Below are 20,809 nucleotides of genomic sequence, written 5' to 3' on the forward strand. Positions count from 1 at the left end.
CAGTCATACATGTGATGCCTGGTTAATATCCTGCCCAACTACATTTTTAATTTTGAGATAAGAGAAACATGGAAATTATGTTGTGTATTGTTTAACATTTAGTTTCAGTGTAGGACAAATCTATATATCAGGTTTGTACAGGTACAGTATCCACATATTGCATGCTAGAAATTTCTTGTTGGATGCCAAGAATAATAGGACTGTAATGCTCTGTCATGTGTCTGAAAAAAATGCCTACTATCATTCACTGAAGTCCCCAAGTCCCCCATAGCTTGTGTTGTCATTGAGGTGTAATTCAGTGTTGCTTGCAAAGCAGCGTGTGACATGATCCTGGAAGCTAATTGCTGGCTTCTGTGGCGACATGTCATTTATAGCCCCTTTACTTTCAGTGCAGCAAACTCCCTCCAGGAGTTCAGTGAGGATCCCTGAATGATCCAATGTCGTCCTAAATGACTGATAATAATAAATAGAATCTACCTGTGTGTAATTAAGTCTCTGTATAAATGCAACTGCTCTGTGATAGTCTCAGGGTTCTGTGTAAAGCGTAGAGAGCATCATGAAGACCAAGGAACACACCAGGGAGGTCCAAGATACTGTTGTGGAGAAATATAAAGCCAGATTTGGATACAAAAAGATTTCCCAAGCTTTAAACATCCCAAGAAGCACTGTGCAAGCGATCATATTGAAAAGGAAGGAGTATCAGACCACTGCAAATCTACCAAGACTCTTCCGTCCCTCTAAACTTTCATCTCGAACAAGGAGAAGACTGATCAGAGATGCAGCCAAGAAGCCTATGATCACTCTGAATTAACTGCAGAGATCTACAGCTGAGGTGGGAGAGTCTGTCCATAGAACAACAATCAGTCGTACACCGCACAAATCTGGCCTTTATGGAAGAGTGGACAGAAGTAAGCCATTTCTCAAAAATATCCATGAAAAGTCTTGTTTAAGGTTTGCCATAAGCCACCTTGGAGACACCAAACATGTGGAAGAAGGTGCTTTAGTTAGATGAAACCAAAATCCAACTTTTTGGCCTCAATGCAAAACGATATGTTTGGCGTTAAAGCAACACAGCTTATCACCCTGAACACACCATCTCCACTGTCAGACATGGTGGTGGCAGCATCATGGTTTGGGCCTAGTTTTCTTCAGCAGGGACAGGGAAGATGGTTAAAATTGATGAAGAGATGGACAGAGATAAATATAGGACCATTGTGGAAGAAAACCTTTTGGAGTCTGCAAAAGACCTGAGACTTGGACGGAGATTTATCTTCCAACAAGACAATGATCCAAAACATAAAGCAAAATCTACATTGGAATGGTTCACAAATAATGGTATCCAGGTGTTAGAATGGCCCAGTTAAAGTCCGGACCTGAATCTAATCGAGAATCTGTGGAAAGAGCTGAAAACTGCTTTTCACATACGCTCTCCATCCAACCTCACTGAGCTCCGGCTGTTTGGCAAGGAAGAATGGGCAAGAATTTCAGTCTCGATGTGCAAAACTGATACCACAAACGACATGCAGCTGTAATCGCAGTAAAAGGGGGCACTACACTAAGTAATAAAGCAAGGGGACGAATAATTTTGCACATTCAATTTTTTATTTTTTTATTTGTTAAAAAAGTTTAAAAGATCTAATAAATTTCATTCCACTTGTTGATTCTTCACAAAAAAATTTACATTTTATATTTTTATGTTCAAAGCCTGAAATTTGGCAGAAGGTTGATAAGTTTGAGGGGGCCAAATACTTTTGCAAGGCACTGTATGTATGGCTAATAATGCTATATAATCAAGATTTCCTGTTTCCTGTTATCTACAGAGGTTTAGTTTAATGTTATCATTTTGCTGTCGCAGCTCCAGAAATGTTCTACCCAAGAGGTCAGATCTGTTATTCTTTTGGAGTTGACTGGTGGTCCTTAGGAGTTACGGCATATGAACTTCTAAGAGGCAGGGTAGGTGAATCTCGTCTGAATGTATGCCTATCTTCTGTTATTTCGTTCTACTTGTGCAAATTATTACTTTGTTTATTGTGATTATTATATCATCATACACAATGTAATTATTCCCATGGTAGCTACAAAAAAGCGACATGAAGAGAGCCTTTCATCAGCAGGCAATTATCATTGCCAACAGGACAGAATATTCACAGATTCTGAGAAACGACTCTCTGTACATTTTTATTAGAGATACACTGCTTTATGCATATGAATTGACTACCTCCTACATTAGCTCTATTTGCTTACTTTATTAAATAGTCTGGAAAATACCAGGGCAAGTGTTTGACTGGTCTGTATCAGTAGTGTCCATCCTGTTATTCAGATATAGAAAGCTACAACCCTCAGCATGTCCTTACTGGCTTAGGCTGGGTTCACACTACGTATATTTCAGTCAGTATTGTGGTCCTCATATTGCAACCAAAACCAGGAGTGGATTAAAAACACAAAGGATCTGTTCACTCAATGTTGAAATTGAGTGGATGGCCGCCATATAACAGTAAATAACGGCCATTATTTCAATATAACAGCCGTTGTTTTAAAATAACAGCAAATATTTGCCATTAAATGGCGGCCATCCACTCAATTTCAACATCGTGTGAACAGATCCTTTCTGCGTTTTTATTCCACTCCTGGTTTTGGTTGCAATATGAGGACCACAATACTGACTGAAATATACGTAGTGTGAACCCAGCCTTATAATATAATAATAATGATGTTTGCTTTTTTTCCAGAGACCATTTCACATTCACTCAAGTAGTGCAGCAACAGACATAGTCCATGTGTTTCATACAGCGACTGTTACTTTTCCACCCGCCTGGTCAAAAGAAATGGTGTCATTGCTTCACAAGGTAAGTCACTGACATATTGACATTTTTATCCCCCGTATAAAAAAGGTTTCTTTATAGTAGAAGTAGTCAAACTTTAGAATGCATGACCATAGGGGATGGTAGTGCCTAAAAACTACAGTATATCCAAATTTTATATGGGGCTGGACATGTATATTAAGAGTTATATTAAGAGTTATATTAATAAGTAGTGTTGAGTGGACTTGCCATAGGTTGTATCCATGTTTTCCTGGCAGCTCTAGGGTGGCCTCCATCTCCTCCAGGTGCTGGGAGTCAAATGCTGAGCGTTTAGGTTCAGAGAATGTTGTTGAACCCGCACAGTTTGGCAAGTCTGCTCAACACTAATAATAAGTTAAGGGTTGGGGCAGTGTTAATTTCAGTCCAAATTTATCTAGCTGCCTATACGGAGTTCAGGAAGCAATACAGTTTATTCACAACTTCTGTTTTACCACAATAGTTAGGAGTTGTGAAAAAAAAGGTGATATGGTGTGAAAAAGAAAATGAATTGTTGGCATATCCTTAATAAAGGTCATCAGTATCAGATTAGTGAGGGCCTGACACCGAACACTGGCACAGATCAGTTGTTTGGTAGAGCTGTGTTGCTGGTATACACAGTAATGCATAGCAGGAAGTAGAAAGCTCTATTCACTGTGTAGTGGCCAAGATCAGTTACTGTAGCTTAGCTCCCATTCACTTCAATAGGAGCTGAGCTGCATCATTCGATCTTGGCCACTACACAGTGATTGACAGCTATCTCTGTGTGCACATCCATACAGGAAAGACAAGTGTCCAGTGAACAGTGTCACTTAATAGTACAAAGCCTACAATGAATAGGAAATACAATCAATAAAAGACAGATTATACTGAATCATTTGACACAACACTGTATATTGATCTCTTCCTATTCTGAAACATAGTGGCAGTAGAGTGGACGTCAGTTTTATGGTAACAGGCAAGGGCGTAACTACCACTGTAGCAGCCATAGCGGCTGCTATAGGGCCCACCACATCAGGGGGCCCCAGTGCCCTCTCCTGCAATACACTGGGCCCCCTAAGATGTCATCGTTTAGAGCACCAGGTTGCCAATCGGGTTCTGCAAATGTCCCTTTAACTGAAAACACTCCTGACGAGCACTTGCAGTTATGAATAGACTTGACAGCTTAGTGGTCAGTCGGGAAGGGGGGGGGGCCCCAATCAAAAGTTTGCTATGGGGCCCAGCCATTTCTAGTTACGCCCCTGGTAACAGGTTCTTTTTATTGTCTACCTCGAATTCTGATCTCCCACCCTATCTGACAATGCACTCTGGACAGTTGAGGCAGCTGGATAACACCCAGAGTTCATAGACGTGATGGCTCCTAATTCATGTTAAGCACACACATAGTTTTGCTATACATTTTTTGGCCATGTTTGTTTTTATGGAAAATTTCCACACAGGTTTTACAATACAGGTTTAACGGTACAGCAATTCCAAACAAGCAAAAAACTTGCAATATTGGGTTTGTGATCATGTAGACCCGTAAATAATTTCCAAGCAATAGTTATAGTAATTTTAGCTATTATAGGCCAACATGGAGGGAAAGTGCTTGGCATTATGCTGTAACGGAGGTAGAACTTTGGGATTCTGTTTTATCTATAGGATTTATAATTGCCAGAGATGCTAATTGTTTCATTTGAATGCCTTCTTTCTTCCATCCTGTTACCCCCGACATGGACCCATTAATATAAGTGATTTTTATTCTTGACTATCTTTTTTATAAGCTGTGAAGGATCTGGCTGCGGCCATTAACCATCTAGTGTTCATTTACCATCTGTCATCCCAGCAGCAGTCACACTGACCTACCATTGTTAAGTTTACAGCAAATTTCAGTTAATGTTTCCAGCTCCCTATTCACCCAGTTGTTTTCCTTGTGGTTATGCTGTGTCTTTTCCCCAGCTGCGCAATTCACATAATCACAAAACAGATTATTTACGACAATTACCTGGGGAGCCTGGAACATTTACTTGTCCCAACTGTCTGTCACTGGATCATTCACATCAAAGCTTTAGAATCTATCTTGTCACATAGTGAAAACACCATTGTTCTGCACATGTAAACACATAATACCACAGTATAGATTATTGGTAAAGAAAACAGCAGGAGTCCATATGGTTTTTTATAAGGTTTTTACAAAATAAACATAATAAAAAATAAAAACCTATGATGTAACTACTAAATTTGTAGACATCAAATCCTTTATACATTCCTATTACATTAATATAGTAAAATTACAGGAAGCTTACCAATGAAGCATTAGGTGTTAATGCAGCTCTAAGACAAACTGAACAATAGGAAAATAATGTAAAAAAATCTTCAGTAATGTCAACAGGGCTCTTTAGCCATCTAATGTGTGTGTGAGGGGGGCTCCCAACTTTCCCACAATGTTTTGGCCAGGAAGGTTCTAGGCAATGCTAAATCCTTTCGTTCTATGGGGAAATAAACAAGAAGTGTCTGGAAAGGGCTTTTTTCCTTTTTCTCTTTCAAAACACATGCATGCTGGATCAAGCATTAGTCTTAAGGCCCTATTACACCACAAGATGTCTGACAGATTATCTGACAGATTTTTTCAGCCAAAGCCAGGAATGGATTTGAAAAGAGGAGAAATCTCAGTATTATCTTTACGACCTGTTCTCTTTTTATAGTCCGTTCCTGACTTTGGCTTAAAAAAATTTGTCAGACATCTTTTGGTGTAATAGGGCCCTTAGGCACAGTGTTTGATCCAGCATTGGGGTGCTTGATCAAGCTCAGTGCTCAACCAAGCACTTTGTGGTGCTCAGGTAAAGGTGACCATACACCTTCAGGCTGGGTTTACACTACGTATATTTCAGTCAGTATTGTGGTCCTCATATTGCAACCAAAACCAGGAGTGGATTAAAAACACAGAAAGTCTCCGTCCACACAATGTTGAAATTGAGTGGATGGCCGCCATATAACCGTAACTAACTGCCATTATTTCAATATAACAGCCGTTGTTTTAAAATAACAGCAAATATTTGCCATTAAATGGCGGCCATCCACTCAATTTCAACATTGTGTGAACAGATCCTTTCTGTGTTTTTAATCCACTCCTGGTTTTGGTTGCAATATGAGGACCACAATACTGACTGAAATATACGTAGTGTGAACCCAGCCTCAATAACAATCGTTTGGCTGTCAGTTATGCCCGCTGTAGTAAGGTATTTCATTATTTTGTTTTTAATTTTTGTATATTTTGATCCTTGATAGGATGTTAAAACAAAATATACAAAATCTCTTCAAGGGACAAAATTTACAAGAATTAGATTAAATAAAATAAAAAAAAAAGAATGCTATACCTTACTATAAGAGACATTAGAACTCAATATTCCATCTATTACTGGCATACCGCTGGAGTTCTAACATGTCTCGTAGAAACCTATTGCAGGTTTTCATTCTAATTTCATTTAAATATCCCTTCAAGGGACAAAACATAAAAAAATTTAATGAAAAAAATAAATAAATAAATGGGTTAACTAGGCACCCTCTGCTCTGCCAAGCACCTAGTTAAATGCTCAAGGGTAGCATTGATTTTAATGGGATTCCTTACTCGAGTCGAGCATTAAAAAATGTTTGAGTCAAGTAACGAGCACTCAAGTGCTCACTTAAAACTACCAAGCATGGGTGGGAGGTGGGAGAGAGAAGAATGCAGTTATGTTCACAACTGTCAAGTTGCAATCTTACTTCCCACCAGGCTATTTTTGTTCCCACCAGGCTATCTTTGTCAGGTTCATAGGGTAGAATGAAGTGGCAGCTCATTTGTTTGATTACTGCTCCATTCACACAGAGGTACACAGAACTGCTTTAAATGTACCAGCATTTTTTTTTTTTTAATGTTTTTCCCATGGATAGAACATGCCGTTCTATCCATGGGAAAAACATTTTTTTTAAAAATGTGGCGTGGGGAAGAAGATGCCGCGGTCCTTTTTTTTAACCGTGGCTTGGTTCCCACATACGAAACCGTTCTATTCCCGGGCAGCGGTTGGGGCCGGCCCACCCTCAGTGGGAGGAAATCCCCTCCCCTCTATGACGCAGCTCCATTGATATAGTGAGTATTAAAATAAATTAAGAGGAGTATAGTGTGTATTATAATTACTTTCCTTGTGTAGCAGCACTGTATTCAGAGAATGTGGTTTGGTGGTATACAAAGAAAGCAGTGCATGGCACAGGAGTTTATCTTTGGTTAGAGAATGAGACTCAATCAAATCAATCCTGATTTAAACACCAAATTACCAAATCATTTCATACAGATGATGGCACATATTTACATCTTAAAGGGCTATTCTCATCTCAACTAATATAGTTATATTTGTAACTAATATAGTTAATCTCGTAGATTTTGTCAAATTTAATAATTTAGCAAATACATTCATTTACCAGACTTGCCTCCTTCTCCTGATATGCCGCTGATATGCCGCTCATTTTATGACAAGCCCAATAAAAATAAAAAATGGATTTTGAGAATTAGTTTTACTCTACAGATATAATATATAATATTTAATTGATAATTATTAAATCTTCTTCCATTCCTGCCCATAGTGGCTTACTTTTTTCAAAGGGGCTAACTATTTCTGTGTCCTACAGAAATGGCAGAGGAGAAAAGCTCCTGCTCAAGTCCGCTGAGGACAATGAGGAGAAAGAGTGGGAGAGGGGATCCCCTTGAGCACATAAGGAAGATTACTTTATATATTTCATTGGTTCAATTGTAATATGAGACAAAGTAGGATCAAAGGAGATTGGATAATTGGATTAATAATTGGGATTTTGACTATTAAGGATTTTCTATGTTTATTGTTATTGCCCAATAGTTTTTTTAAAGATTTTTAAGATTTTAACTTTTTCCCCACATCTTGCAGTTGTTAGACAGAAATCCAGAGGAGCGCATATCATGTCTGAAAGATCTTCAAAACTTTTCTGGCTTATCAGATATTAACTGGGATGCTGTACTGCAAAAAAAAGTTATACCACAATTCACACCTACGGTAAGATAAGAATTTTACAGGTTAGCCTATTTTCTCTATGTGCAAACCACTTTAGGTGTAGATTTATGCTACAGTGTAAAGATCTCCCCTTTTACACATTTTTAGAATTGCCCCATAATATTATTTACCGTTTGTACACACTCACATTATTATGACCACTTCCTACTTTCAATGTCGGCAGCGTATAGCTCATGAATTAAGTTTGGTAGGTATAGAGGTTTGCAATACGCTGTCTGCACACATATTAGTAACAGTCATAGGAAATAGTGGTGATTTATAAAAGTTATAAAAAGGGAGGATTACAGGCTTTCAAGCCAAGGGTGTCACTATTTCTGAAGATGGGCAGTTTGTGAACTGTTTGTGTGGTGAGTGTACTGTGAAAGTCTACCGTAAATTTTGTAAAAACTGTGCACCACTGGTCATTAATGTCAGAGGTAAATGACGCCTATGAAGGTCCGTAAGGGCAGATTGACATGCTACAGGGGAGCAACTGCAAAAATGAACCAGGAGGCTACCAGACATGTGTCTAAAACAACAGTTCAACGAACCCTACTGCATACCGGCATCCGCAGCAGATGGAAGATCACTGTCCCTCTCATAATAAAGCAGCATCAGCAGAAAAGGGTTCTGTTTTCACAGCAGTTTTAGAACTGAACCTCTGCCGGGGGTGCCTTCTCCAATGGCCTTCTCCAATGAGTTACATTTTCTGCTTCATCAAAGAGATAGATGTTGGCCTGTCAGACCAGAGATGTCGTAGAACTAACACCCTACAACCATTGCTAGAGAAACATGCCAGCATTGTGGCCTAGAGAATGTTTTTGTGGCATTCTCTGGGCCCACTCATTTATGTGGAAGATACTCTCAATTTAACTGGGTATGAATCCATCTCTGCAGACTCGTACACCCATACATGCTGATTGTCTTCCCACAGGATGTTCCACAAAGACAATGTAACATGTCACACGGCTAAAAGTATGGCCAACATTGGTTGGAAGAGCATGAGCAAGACTTCCAAGTACTGCCCTGGCCCCTAATTTCTTAGACCTAACCCAATTCAGCATCTGTGGGAGCACCTCAAAAAACTGAAAATTCACACATGATAAATCTAATGATAAAAGTAGTTTATAGAAAACCATGCCTCCTCTCTTTGCAAAAGTTGAAAAAAGGCACAGGCACTAGAAACTGATGGAAAAAAACACAAAGCCCTTAATAAATTTTTTGTAGATATTTATGAAGTGCACAAAATTCCCTTATTAGCCAAAAAAAAAAGTGCAAACGCAATGCTAAATGTCCCCAAAGTGTTTAGACTTTTAAGATTTACGTCACTGAGCAATCTCACTTAATTTAGCAGACAAAGCAGAATCCCCAATAAAATGTTGAAAAATTAAGTAATTCTTGTGTATATCACTCACTGCTACTGATTTAATCGGGGGGGGGGATAATATGGCCTAAGGGGATATAAATTGACCTAGGCCAAAATATACCCAGGGTATAATCTGGCCTAGACCTGTTTAACCCCGGGTATACTCTGGCCTGTTACATCAATCAGTCAATAGAAGAAGATCTTATATCCAATGATTTACTGTTATTAATTTGTTGTATAACCAGAAAGGGCGACTTAACTGTGATCCAACATTTGAACTTGAAGAAATGATACTAGAATCTAAACCACTGCACAAGAAAAAGAAGAGATTAGCCAAGAGAGTGAAGGACAATGGAAAAAATCGTGCAGCAATGGTAAGAGACTATGTCACCATTGTACAGAATAATTCAAATCAAATGACATTTTCTATATTAGCTATTATCTAATACTGTATATTTTTATTATCTAAACTTCTATCTTGAGCAGTGAGAGGATGTTAGGGTACAATGGAGAACAAGTGAAGAAGTTTGTAGTTTCTCTTAACTTATACTCCCCAACACAGTACACAGTACGTCTGTCACAATGAAGGTGGCCTAGGCCGCCAGCGATAGAATTCAGAACCAGGCACCAGGTTGTCTTTGCAATAACTGGATAAACGCTTCTTACCCTAGCTTAGCTTATTATAGATTGCTGTAATAGTTATCTGCATGCCTTTTTACCAAAGTCTGTAGCAGTTTGGCAGTAAAATTTTAGGGGCCAGCTTCCAGTATAGAGACATTGATGAATGAGATTAGTAAATTGCATTGGGAACACTAAAAAATCCTGAAGATAGATATGGAAGCCACTTAGCGTAAGTGCTTTTTAATTCTGTTCAATAAGCAAAACATTAATTACTTTGTAAATGTTCAGTAAGAATTCATCAATTACAGTTTCCGATTTTAAAACTAATTGAAAGTGGCTTTCCATTACCAAAATCTTACCATTTCAGTTATATTAATAGGAAGGATTATGTCCTTACTGGCATGTGAGTTTACATCTCCTAACTCTCCACCCATAATTTTCTGTGTTTTTTTTCTCATTTTAGTGTAACTCACCTTAGGTAAGGTTTATGGAAACTGTCTGATTTCTTTAATGGCAGTCTCCTGGGTGACTTTGAGCTTTGTTAGGCTTATATTGGTAATAAAGCTGAATATGATCTGCCAACATGGATATATGCCAGAAGTTTGCATTATTGTATATTAAGTTCGAAGGGACAAGGGCTTTTTAGAATAAAAAGGTTTTTATTAGGACTGCTGTATGCTTGGTCAGGGAGAAGATGGGGAAGACACAGACAGTGGACCTTGTACTTATCCCTGTTAACAGTCCATGCCTACTTGCGTCAATCAGCTCTAGATGGCTGTGGACAATCACAGAGACAGTCCCTTACTAAGATACAGTGGTACACAAAACATAGGCAAAACAGACAGACATAAAAGAGAATGGTAGACAGTCTGAGGTCACAAAGAGTGGGCAGCAGAAGTACAAAAACAAAATCCAACAAGAGAAGTCAAGTCACAGGTAAAAAGGTCAGGACAGGCAGAAAACCAGGATAATCATGATACAGATGAAAGGGTCAGATAAGCAAAAGGTAGCACACAGGAAAAACGTAGGAGGAGAGGGGAGAACTCAATAGTCACCAAGTATAATGGTCACTAAAACCTTTTTAAAAGAGAGCAGGGACCCTGGTCCAAATATTGAATGGACCAGCCCCCTGATCAGTAGCTGAACCTGCCAGTCAGCACACTAAAGCAATACAGCACAGCAAGGGACGCGGTCAGGTATCCGCAAAGTCATTGTCACCAGAGCCGGGAGGCAGGACATGCCCCTGTAGTGTGCGGCTGTTGCGGGGCAGTCCCCTGGGAGTATGGGGCGGTACCCCAGGTACCGCAACAGACATTGTTAAATGTGTGTTACAACAGTAAATCACTACAAAATACCTGCACATAGTTCACCCTGCTCCTCTATAAATATTAGATATGACTTTCTAAGCAAGCCTCGACTCCAGTGATCCTGTATTAAGGCTGCTGTGTCAGATCTGAAGTGATGATAATGATGTACATTCATAACAAATGAGAGGTTCACTTAGGAGTGGATTTCCTTTTTCATGAAGACTTATTGGATGTGTAAGAAAAATCAAGAGTTGTCAACCATTTGTAAGTCTTATTACATATTAAAGAATTGGTGATTTTTTTTCCCTGAAGATGTGCCAGACTTGGTGAACTGTACCAGACACAACCCATGGACCTAAGCTTTTTGTTCCCTTGAAAACCGTACAAAACCTGTAGTTTATGCCTTTGATTATCATTTGCAGTTGTAGATGTTGATTATAGCTTCTTTTTTACTGCATTGAAGCAATATTCAGCAGGCTCTACTTAACATAGGCACCAAGACAGGTCCTGTTGCATATGTTTAACAGATCGCTAGACCCCGACAGAGGCTAGAAGTGTGAAGTTTTGGCCTCTGCTCAGGATGTAGGCAGTGGGTTCTGCTGGATAGAGTAGCATGTACATCCCTTGTATTTCACTTAGATGGATGCAGTAAAAGGATGCGTACACAGTATAAGTCCTTTTACTATAGGATCCATTAGTGGCATCTGTCATGAGAATATTTTGGGCAGACATATTGGGTACTTTCGGAGATGTGTACGCCCAGGGACCCTGTTTAATGCTGTGTAAAACTAGCCTTGGGGTAGCTTTACACACACCGTATTGCAGCAGATTTAAATAACTGAATAACTATCTAAATAACTGAACACAGCATGAAATCCGCACCGCTGCGGATCTGTACGTGTGAATTCCCCCTAGGTTCTATTCACATTGTGATTTCCTGACATATACCGTACCTACTCTACAATGGATGCATCTAACATATACCACTGTATAGTCATATAGGCTTCTAAATAAAAATGATTAAAAATAGACAGCATTATCTCATCCAAATAAGAAAAAAGTATACCTATATACATGTATACAGTACCAGGAGAAAAGAGGCCAAAAGGATTCTGTTTCTCTGTTCTCTGGAACTTTCCTGGCTCATATGGCAAATGCACATACAAATACAGTGTGAATTCAGCCTTACCATAAGTGGTTTTCTTTTTGTACTATTTATAAGCATGCCATGTAATGCTTACCTTAAGTGTTTTTTGTTTTTGTTTGCTTTTCTTCCTGGACTGTATTATGTAATGTTGAAGAATGGCAATTTGCAAACCCACTTGGATAACGTGGAGAGAGATTTCATTGTTTTCAACAGAGAGAAGTAAGTATAGATACATTAATGATAGCATAGTATTTTGCCTATATTTCTTTGTAAACTAAAATGTATGCAGTTATAGTAAGACTATAGTATGCCTTGCTAGAACATATGTGCTGATAAATACTTTCAATCAAAGTATTTTAGGAGTGACCTTTATTGGCCAGCAAAAAATTATTAGAATTGTGAGATTTCGGGATTCAAAAGGTCGATTTGTCAAACCACTGATTTTCATTAGAAGGGTCTGGCCTGCCGGGAGCCGATCGGTGCGTTGAGGGAGGTTGTCTGGCCCCCAGTGTACCCCAATTAGCATAATGTTTAAACTCCTAATAGCATGGAAACAGCACAGAGGATAAAGGTAAGAAACTTACCTTCATCCTCAGCGCCTCATGCAAAATAGGGAGATATCAGCACGTTTGATTCTTCTAACCTACCGATAGTTTCCCTGTAACACTATAGGGCTGAACTAATTTATGTGATTTTTTTCAGCCTTACAAACTATGTCACTTTGTTACTTACCAAATAATACTGCTGTGCAAAGGCCTAATAACATGCCCATACAATGACCTCATATAGGGAACATAGCACGGTTATGTTTAATAACTCGCAGCAGCTGTTTAGCTAACTGCCATGGCTATGTAAGGGCCACAATAGACATGTAGGTCACTTTTAACAGGTATAGCATCATATTAAGTAGACTACAAGCCATATACGTTAAAGGGGTAATCCAGCGCTACAAAAACATTTGCCCCACTCTTGTCTCCAGTTCAGGTGTGGCTTGCAATTAAGCTCCATTTACTTCAATGAAACTGAGTTTCAAACCCCACCCAATCTGGAGAGTGGCCATGTTTTTGTAGCACTGGATAACCCCTTTAAATAAGGGGCTATGGTCATTGCCTATAATACACCACATTTGTTTTATTTAAAAAAAAAAAATAAATGTAGAGGATGCAAATGACAAATGTACAAAGTATAATTCATAATAAGATATAAAATCAAAAGCATTACACTGTCTAATATCTGTGCTGTATAAATCACATTACAGCAAAAGCTCTTCAAATACGACATGTACAAGATGATCTCATGGTCTATCACACTGCGGTCTGAGAACGATGTATGTGCATGTATTTAGACACGGGCACAGGTTATGTACATTGTAAGATCACTTATTAAACTGCTCAGTGAAGGGATGTAAAGCTAGGCGCACACTTCGGAAAAGTGCCGTAAAATCCATCACTCGCGGACTGCGGCAGGCTCATGCTTCTCAGTCCATGTCATAGACTCCAATCTGTGCACGGGTGGATTCCATCATCCATCCAAATAATGAACAGGTTCATTCTTTGGACAGAGGGCGGAATTCGCCCGTGCATAGAATAGAGTATATGACACGGGCAGACCCTACACAGTCCGCAAGCAGGTGCGAGCTGCCAAATGTGCAAGGGGTTTTTATGTCGCCATTCCGTAGTGTGCACGTACCCTTATGGGTGGGATTGTGATAACCCTACCATTCCTAAAAGTGTTTTCTGGAGAGATTACCTTTTTAACTTTTTAGCATACATACTGTATACCCCTATACTTCTGTCGTTTCCCCCTATCTTATAGATATGATATTAAGAGTATGCAGTCCTGTAGACTATAGTATTGTACTAGTTTACTAGTTTAATAATAAAAATAATAATATTTATTTGTATAGCGCCAACAGATTCCGCAGCATAAATCTACCAATACTCTTTACAAGACCCCTACCTTACAACAGTCCAACAGAAAATAAAAGCAGTTGAATGAGCCCTGTTTCTTTGCTAGATTCCTATGATATTCAGGTGGTAGATGACTATGCATAACTTTACTATTTTTTATGTATTTGTTTCCAGAAGTAAACAAGACCTCAGTGAAACCCAGGAAGATACATCTGAGGCTCAAACCAAAGACGAGGATGGGCAGAATAACAATTTATAGTCTCTGAGCACCTTCTACAATCCGATCATGAATTATGCTTTATCTAATGAATAAAGAAGCAGCCCACTTCTGAAGAGAGGGTTACATGAGACTTCTAAAGGTCACAGTAAATTGTGAGCTCTATTTCTGGCAGGCTGATAATTTAGGGGACAATCTGCTCATGAAAACCTATAGCATTCAAGCTAAACTTAAGTTATTTACTTTGCGAGTAATTGCATTGCTTAGGCAGACTTAATGCATTTTGCACTATAAAAAAACATAGAACTTTTATTTAAAGCGCTAGGAATATTTTCTAGGCTATTTTATTTATTTTTGTTTTCTAAGAAAAATGTAGCTAATAAACTGGTTTATGTTTTTGTAAAGTTTTACAGAGATGTAGGAACAATACTATATATTAATGTTGTTTACATCAATGAGCCATGTCCAGGGGTTTTCGATGCATGAGATGCATTCAGAACGTGTTTAGACCTTGCCTCAGTTTGCTAGATTTCAGCCTTATTTTATAAGGCAGATTAATACCCACAATACCCCATGATGACAACTTAAAATCAGCTTTATAGAAATTTGTGCTAGTTTATTTAAATTAAATAATATAGGTAACTACAGTCTCAAGTCTCTTTTGGTTTGATGCTAAAAACTAGGCATGTCTGTATTTCTGGATTTTCTCCCATTCCCATATAAAGACTCTTGCTTTCTTTAAAGGAAACTGGCCATCAGTTTCATGCTGCCTGAAAATTACCAGGGTTGTCCGCATTGGCTTCTGCTGGCCCAGCTGCCCCTGATTGAGAGATCCCTCCCTATACCCAAACAGGAAGAGGTCTATCAGTCAAGACTGGTGGGGCTGGAAGAAGCCACCAGGAAGCGCCCTGATGACTCATGGTTCATGCAGTATGAAAGTGATGACAGGTTCCCTTTAATGATGCAGCAAGTTTTTTCCTCTGTTCCCAATCCTTCAACATTTTTGCATTGTTCTTGTTCTACACAGCACTGTAATAGATGTACTTGATGCAGTAGGTGTGTGCCTCAGAACAATTAGTGCAAACCAGACCTAGCTGAACACAACTGAGTGTCAATGTAAAAGGTGTGAATATGAGTATGAACAAAATAGTTCAGTATCTTTAATGAGCTGAAACACATTTTCACTAACTTGATTGTCATTATGAGATATTGTGTGTAGACTGCTGCAAATAAAATATGAAATTTATAATAAGGCTATAACTTTAAGGGATTTTCCGAACAACACAAATTGATGTCCACAGTAGAGATCAATAGTCACTGATCGGTGTGGGGATCTGACACTTGGCACCCCCGCTGATCATCCGCACAGACCTGAGCTGCAGTTACACATCGCCACTGCCACACGGTAAACAGAGCCAACTACTTCTAACCCTGTTCACTGTGTATTGTGGATGCTGAATAGTTGATTGCTGGGGGTGCCCGGTTTCAACTTATCAGTCTGTTTTGCCCAGAAAACCCCAAAATGTTGGTCTGTGTGCTTTCTAAATGCACTCTATACATATGCTTACACAAATGGGTTCAGAAGGGTTTGGACAGTGATGCAGTTTATTCAGTTTACTTTTGAATGTGAAAAAAACAAGTAATAGGAAATTGCTGTAATTCCTTAGTTTATAAAATATTTTTATTATGCCATTGTATTAAAGCTAAAAGTCTACAATTGATGGTTTATATCTAAGTGTGTTAATGTACAGAGGCTAAAACATGAAAATTATTTCACTGTCCAAAGAATTCTGGATCTATCTGTATGTGGATACATTTATAATATGTAAAATAATTCAAATAATTCCCTGTTGCAATTTCCCTTTGCTTTCCTCTGTCCAAGGATTGCTTCCACTGCAAATAAGAGCTGCCATATGCCACCCCTGTAACATCAAATGGTGTTATCAAACTGCCACTGTCTTACATCATTTAACTGCATTGACTGCATCTCATGACTCACATACCATATACACCAATAGGACAATTTCAATTTGTATAGTGGATCTGAACTGGATCTGTTTTGCCAAAAAAAAAAAGTTTCCTGGAAAACTCCCTTAGGGTGGGTTCACACTGAGGAATTCTCGCAGATAAATTCCACCGTATTCCGTTACCTGTACACGCTCATGGTCGCGCGCCTTTCCGCCGGCTTCATAGACATCATTCTATGGGCTGGCTGATTCCGCTATCCACCGAAAGAATTGACGTGCCAATTCTTTTGGTGGAATGCGGAATCAGCCCGTGCATAGAATGGTGTCTATGGCACGGGCAGAGAGGCATGCGGCCGTGAGCGCATACAGGCAACGGAATCCGGCGGAATTTATCTGCGAGAATTCCTCAGTGTGAACCCACCCTTAAAAGGGAACCAGTCATGTTCTCTAAGCCGGAGAAGCTCTTCCCAGTACCTTTTTGATGTAGAGATCAGCACTAGGATGCTGTGCCCATAAGTTATAAAGTAAGTTTGATCTTGCAGCCGTGTGAGTAGGGATGGGGCTGAAGCCACAATGCATGTAGCCATGCTACCCATCATTCTCCCTGGCACTCACACTTAACACACTGAGTGCTGGACGCAGCTCTAAGTGTGTCAATTAAGCATGAGTGGTAGGAAAGACAGTGGCCAACTTGACTACATACATTGTGGCATTGTCCCATGCCTACTTTCCCACCAGGAAAGTTGCTTTATACCATAGTGAAGTATCTGATGAAGCTTATGTTAATGGAATTCAAATGCTTTGCCCTACATCTACAAGATACTTGCAAGGGTTTATAGGGTTTAGGGGATGTGACAAATTCCCTTTATAATTAACCATACTGTTGATCATCAGTGATTGGTAACAATTATACGTTTACAAATAATATGTTACATGTTTAGTCTTAAATTTACATGTTACATTTGAAGAACAAGGGATGCTAAAAGTCCAAGAGCCTTACAGTCTTGTGTAAGATGACACCAAAAAGAAAAGAAAAACAGCTAGAGAAAAAAAAACCATTTTATATTAAAGGGGTATTCCCAACTCAAAAGGTATCTACTATGAGGAGAAGAAAGGTAAATTGTTCCCCGGATGTTGGGAATGCTTATGGAACCAGAAGGTAAATTATTTGATACCCATTCATATTGGTTAGATTGGAAGACAAAAGGAGTATCCGTAAACAAACAGTACTGTATCCTGTTACGGTGAGTGCTGGTGGCTTAATGTTCTTTACAGTTCTGAGAAATTGTTCAGTATGTGCATCCACTTCTAAGGACAGGATCAGCATAGATGTGATATGAGCTTTATGGAGTTAGATTGCTATAGCACTCAGTTGTAGCTGTATAGAGAATTATAAAAGGTAAAGTTCTCATTTTTCTCAATCTACTATTCTAGCAATATCATTAGATAATTGTTCAATCACCGACCTACTGTGAAATAAAAGGTGAATGCAGATATTGCTGTACTAAGGCAATAACCTGATTTTTCGGTAAAACTTTCCTTTTGTTGCTCAGAATGTTACGATTTGTTCATATGATACATAAAATAACATTTTCTGTCTTTGATTCTGTTTTATTTATTGTGTGTAAAAGTTGCAAAAGTCAAAAAGTCTGTCCTTCACCACCTGTAAGGGTACAATTTAGCTATAGATTAATAGAAAAGTAAAAGAAAAATAGCAAAGGAAACATCTTTCAGCTTCACACTGTCAGGCTATGTTCACACAACATAAATTTTCAATTAATCTCGGCTATTGTTGCAAATTACATTGCACTGAAGTCAGTGGAATCCTGGCCGGAGTGTATACACATAGTATACGCTCTGGCCGGGATTCCAAGGGACCGCAGCAAAAACTGACGTGTCAGTTTTGTGCGGCCACTATTCATTGAATAGCAGCCGCACAACACTGACAGTTCACACAATGTAGAGTGCATTAGAATGTAGAAAATGCTTTTATTCTCCAGTACAAAGTGTCAACAAGGCTTTTTCCATTTACTGTAGCGCTGAAGAATGGAATCCCTCCCCACTCACCATCCCTATATAATTGACAGTGAGGGCTCCGCTTACTAGCATCAAGCAAGTAGGGATAGGAGGGGGAGCAAGGACATATTCAGGCCTATAGCACATGAGGCTTAGGAAAGCTCTTTGACTATAATATAAAATCTTTTTGCTATCTTCTGGAAGCACATTTGAATATATGAAAGGTGTCTCTGTGACCTAACAGCTATCTAACAATGTCAGCAGTTTGGAACTTGAAGGAAAGAAGTAAAAAAATGTTAAGAGGCTTTATTGAAGAGAAGCTTTCTACTGTCTATTTGACTTAGTCTAGCTCAGTGACCTTTATTGGTAATATTACTAGCTGTGAGGACAGCTTCAATTGGGCAGAACTGATACAAATTGAGAGTTCTGAATAGGAGATACTTTTAAGTGACAAACTGAAAAAAATGATGACAAAATGCAAGCTTTCGAGACTGTCCATGGTTTCTTCATCTGCTATATCTGATGTCTCGAAAGCTTGCGGCTTATCATCATCAATTTTTATCAGTTCTGGCCCTGTGAATCTGTCCTCTCTGTAGAATAGTAAAATACACCTTGCACAATGCAGACGGCATGTCAGACACTCAGCCAACAATAATATATTCCCCCCTTTACTCTGCCATGTATATATGGCCTTATCAAATATTTTATATTGCATTTTACTTCACAATAATATTTGAATGTACAAACCTAGTAGTCATTATTCCAAGCATGAAGCCATATATGTACTGTATGTGACCCTTTTAACCCGCCATAGTTAGTTAGCCCTTGGCAGAACAATTATTTCTCTGCTTTTGGGAGAGAGCTGTCAACTTGACAGCACTTGGCAAAGAACTGGAAGCCATCTGCACTCCAGCATGGAAACAGCCATGTGTTAAAATCCAGGCCACAGCTGGGGATGGAACCTTGAATAGGCCTAGAGATTGCTGAATATTTAAGGATAATTCTGATGAGCTTTGATCACTGTAGCAAACTATATTATGTGTGTTGATTTTAGCTAATTCTATCAGTGTGTGCCCTTGGCCTAAATACTCCTTAAATGAAACAGACTTTACATTTGTATTGTTTGTTTTTGACTCACCACAATAGATTGCTATAAGGCTATTGGAGGCACACAGCTAGTAACCAAGAAAGCAAATTATGGAATTAGAGGCAAAAAAAGGAAAACCTCTGTGAGCTTAAAAACTTGAGCTCAATGAGCATACATGAAAGCTTGTGCTGAACATTTGTGCCACATGACATATATATTCATGTTCTACAAAGGTTGAGAGCTCAACTGGAACTGATACGGCAATGGAACCAGGAGATATCTTTGTTCTTTCTTATTCTGCAGAACATTTCAAGTGGCCCAAGAAAGATACCTGGGATATGTAAGGTGACACATGGTGCAACTAACAACGCAGTAATAAAACCTACTGTAGAAAGGTCTATAGTTCTTTTTACAATTGCCTTCTTTTTTTCATCAGGTTTGCATAGCCTTTTCTCAACACAATTCGGTATTATAATGCATTACACTGAAGAATAATAAAAAAAAAAAAAAAACATAAAAAAAAACAATTGCAGATCTGGATGGATATTTTAACGGATCATTTTTAAATCTTCAAAAATCCTTAGCCACTAAAAAGAAATCATTCTTGTATAATAGGATATTCAGGAGTGTGGGAGTGCGGCTCTGCCGGGTCTGTTCAGCTTGATCTGTCTATGGTTCATTATATTAGCATTTACAGTCTCATTTCAATACTTGTATATTCACTTTGAAATAAGACCTCCGCAACATTCTGTGCCTCCAACCTGTCTGAAGCCTAGAGAGAGTTAGCGGACGTATCAAGGAAAAATGAAAGCTGCAACTAAAAGTCCTTTTTGTTAAGTGCATTTGCTAGGTTTTGTTCACACTGCCATCATGGCTTCTGTTACGTTGGAAATGTCAAACCTGTGAGATGGACAACTGTGCCAGATGAACCTTATATAGTGAGGTCCATATAGTGGACTTTGTGGTATGTTTGAGTGGATGAGTAAAGTTTAGGGACACTTGGAGGCAAGAGACTGTTCTCATCATGTTATGGCCACACGCCATGGATATATATATGGATGCTGTCAAAATGGTATTCTGACGTATTCTGACATCCTTTTTGACTCCTGACATATACCCCTGTGGATTAACAAAGGCTGCTGTGATGGTTTGAAAGATTTTTACTCCTGTTGGTATACAGGGCCTGAGGTATACTGCTCCTATTCACTTGTGTAAGAAGCCCAGGGAGTGTCTTAATTACTTAGCAAAGGTAGGGTCCCTCAGTGCCTGTTTATTTTTCATGGAAGCCATGGTGTGCC

General features: G+C 38.9%; 1 protein-coding gene across 2 annotated transcripts in view; it reads left to right on the forward strand.

The window, feature by feature from the left end:
• Window positions 1-16,543, forward strand: part of STK32A (serine/threonine kinase 32A) — a 110,611-nt gene extending 94,068 nt beyond the window's left edge. For both annotated transcript variants that reach the window (XM_069954894.1, XM_069954903.1), the window contains 6 exons: window positions 1,856-1,953; window positions 2,730-2,846; window positions 7,751-7,876; window positions 9,485-9,613; window positions 12,469-12,533; window positions 14,399-16,543. In XM_069954894.1, coding sequence (XP_069810995.1) covers window positions 1,856-1,953; window positions 2,730-2,846; window positions 7,751-7,876; window positions 9,485-9,613; window positions 12,469-12,533; window positions 14,399-14,483 — 620 coding nt within the window. In that variant the 3' untranslated portion in view covers window positions 14,484-16,543. The remainder of the gene's footprint in view (window positions 1-1,855; window positions 1,954-2,729; window positions 2,847-7,750; window positions 7,877-9,484; window positions 9,614-12,468; window positions 12,534-14,398) is intronic.
• The last annotated feature ends 4,266 nt before the right edge of the window (window positions 16,544-20,809 follow it).

The sequence above is a fragment of the Dendropsophus ebraccatus genome, chromosome 1 (assembly GCF_027789765.1).
Source record: "Dendropsophus ebraccatus isolate aDenEbr1 chromosome 1, aDenEbr1.pat, whole genome shotgun sequence".
NCBI classification, from domain to species: domain Eukaryota; kingdom Metazoa; phylum Chordata; class Amphibia; order Anura; family Hylidae; genus Dendropsophus; species Dendropsophus ebraccatus.